The following is a 2,141-nucleotide window of genomic DNA, read 5'->3' as shown; positions in this document are numbered from 1 at the left end:
CCACCACCAAGGCGCCTGTCACAACCACCAAGGCGCCTTGCACCACCACCAAGGCGCCATGTACCACCACCAAGGCACCTGTGACTACCACCAAGGCGCCTGTCACAACCACCAAGGCGCCTGTCACAACCACCAAGGCGCCTGTCACTACCACAGCAATTCCTTACACCACCACCAAGGCGCCTGTCACCACCACAGCAACTCCTTACACCACCACCAAGGCGCCTGTCACCACCACAAAGACGCCTTGCACCACGACAGCTACTCCTGTCACCACCACCAAGATACCTTGCACCACCACCCAGACCCCTGTCACCACAACTGGAACCCCCGTCATCCCCACAACTACACCTGTCACAACCACGGCAATTCCATACACCACAACAGCTACCCCCGTGACCACAACAAATGCACCCGTGACGACGACTGGAACCCCAGTCACCACCAAGACGCCTGTCACAACGACAGCTACCCCTGACTACCCCACTCCTACCCCTGCTAACACTGTCCCTGGTGCTACCACGACAACGCCTCCTTCCACCACAGCCACTCCTGGCGACCCCACTACCACCGCGGCTCCTGTTGCTTCTACGACGGCTATCCCAGGCTACCCCACTCCTACCCCGGCTAACACTGTTCCTGGTGTTACCACAACGGCTCCTATCACCACGGATACACCTGGCTACCCCACAACCACCGCGGCTCCTGTTGCTTCTACGACGGCTATCCCAGGCTACCCCACTCCTACCCCGGCTAACACTGTTCCTGGTGCTTCCACAACGGCTCCTATCACCACGGCTACACCTGGCTACCCTACAACCACCGCGGCTCCTGGGGATTCCACAACGGCTATCCCAGGCTACCCCACTCCTACCCCGGCTAACACTGTTCCTGGTGCTACCACCACGGCTCCTATCACCACGGCTACACCTGGCTACCCCACATCCACCTCGGGTCCTGGGGATTCCACTACGGCTACCCCTGGCTACCCAACTCCTACCCCGGCTAACTCTGTTCCTGGTGCTACCGTGACAATGGCTCCTTCCACCACAGCCACTCCTGGTGACTCCACCAACACTGCGGCTCCTGATGCTTCAACGACGACCACCCCTGGCTACCCCATTCCTACTCCGGCTAACACTTTTCCTGGTGCTACTACACCTGGCGACTTCACCACCTCCGCGGCTCCTGGGGCTTCCAACACAGCTACCCCTAGCACCATCTCGTCTGCTCCTGGCACCACTTCGCCCTCTTGCAAAATCCCCAAGAACGAAGGCCCTGTACCCACCAACCCTCCTGCTGACAAGTGCACTAACGTGTCTGTCGTTGGCGATGCCACGTATTGCATTGTTGGCCCTATCTGCAGTGGGTCTGGCAGCCTACCCAGTGGTATCAACTGCCCCAAGAAGGGCGATGTCGCAGTGAACGACTGCCACAAGCATTTCAAGTCCTACGCCGACAATCACCATCTATGCGTCGCACCTGTGGATGCCTCGTGTGTCAAGATCCCATCGGGCGCTTGGGGATGCGACTGGGGCGGTGTCGGATGCACAACTACCCCAGCTCCTTATACTGGTACCCCTGCTGATACCACCAAGGCCCCTGTCATCACGATCACGGCTACCCCTGGCTACCCCACTCCTACCCCGGCTAACACTGTTCCTGGTGCTACCACGACAACGTCTTCTTCCACCACAGCCACTCCTGGCGACTCCACCACGAACCCAGTGACCATCACCTCCACTCCAGTGTCCATCACCTCTACTCCAGTGACCACCACGGCCACTCCAGAGACCACCACGGCCACTCCTGTGACCTCCACGTCCACTCCAGTGACCACCACGTCCACTCCAGTGACCACCACAGCCACTCCTGAGACCACCACGGCCACTCCAGTGACCACCACGGCTACCCCTGGATACACCACCACGATCCCAGTGACCACCACCTCTTCCCCAGTGACCCTCACCTCTTCCCCAGTGACCACCACGTATACTCCAGTGGCCACCACCACCAAAGTGCCTGTCACTACGACCAAGATGCCGGCCACCCCCACGACTACTCGTGCGACCACCGTCCGTCCTACCCACAAGCCCACTAACACTCCTTGCACCACCACGGCTGCTCCTTGCACCACCACG

At 60.0% G+C, this 2,141-nt stretch overlaps 1 protein-coding gene across 1 annotated transcript in view; it reads left to right on the top strand.

Annotated features, from left to right (window-relative positions):
• Nucleotides 1-2,101, top strand: part of H257_12822 (hypothetical protein) — a gene marked incomplete at both ends in the record, with an annotated part of 3,311 nt that extends 1,210 nt beyond the window's left edge. Inside the window, 2 exon segments of the mRNA XM_009840159.1 lie at nt 33-1,990; nt 2,002-2,101. Coding sequence (XP_009838461.1) covers nt 33-1,990; nt 2,002-2,101 — 2,058 coding nt within the window.
• Nucleotides 2,102-2,141: the final 40 nt, after the last annotated feature.

This window comes from Aphanomyces astaci (genome assembly GCF_000520075.1).
Source record: "Aphanomyces astaci strain APO3 unplaced genomic scaffold supercont1.43, whole genome shotgun sequence".
In the NCBI taxonomy this organism is placed as follows: Eukaryota; Oomycota; class Saprolegniomycetes; order Saprolegniales; family Verrucalvaceae; genus Aphanomyces; species Aphanomyces astaci.
This window is presented reverse-complemented; position numbering and strand designations above follow the sequence as displayed.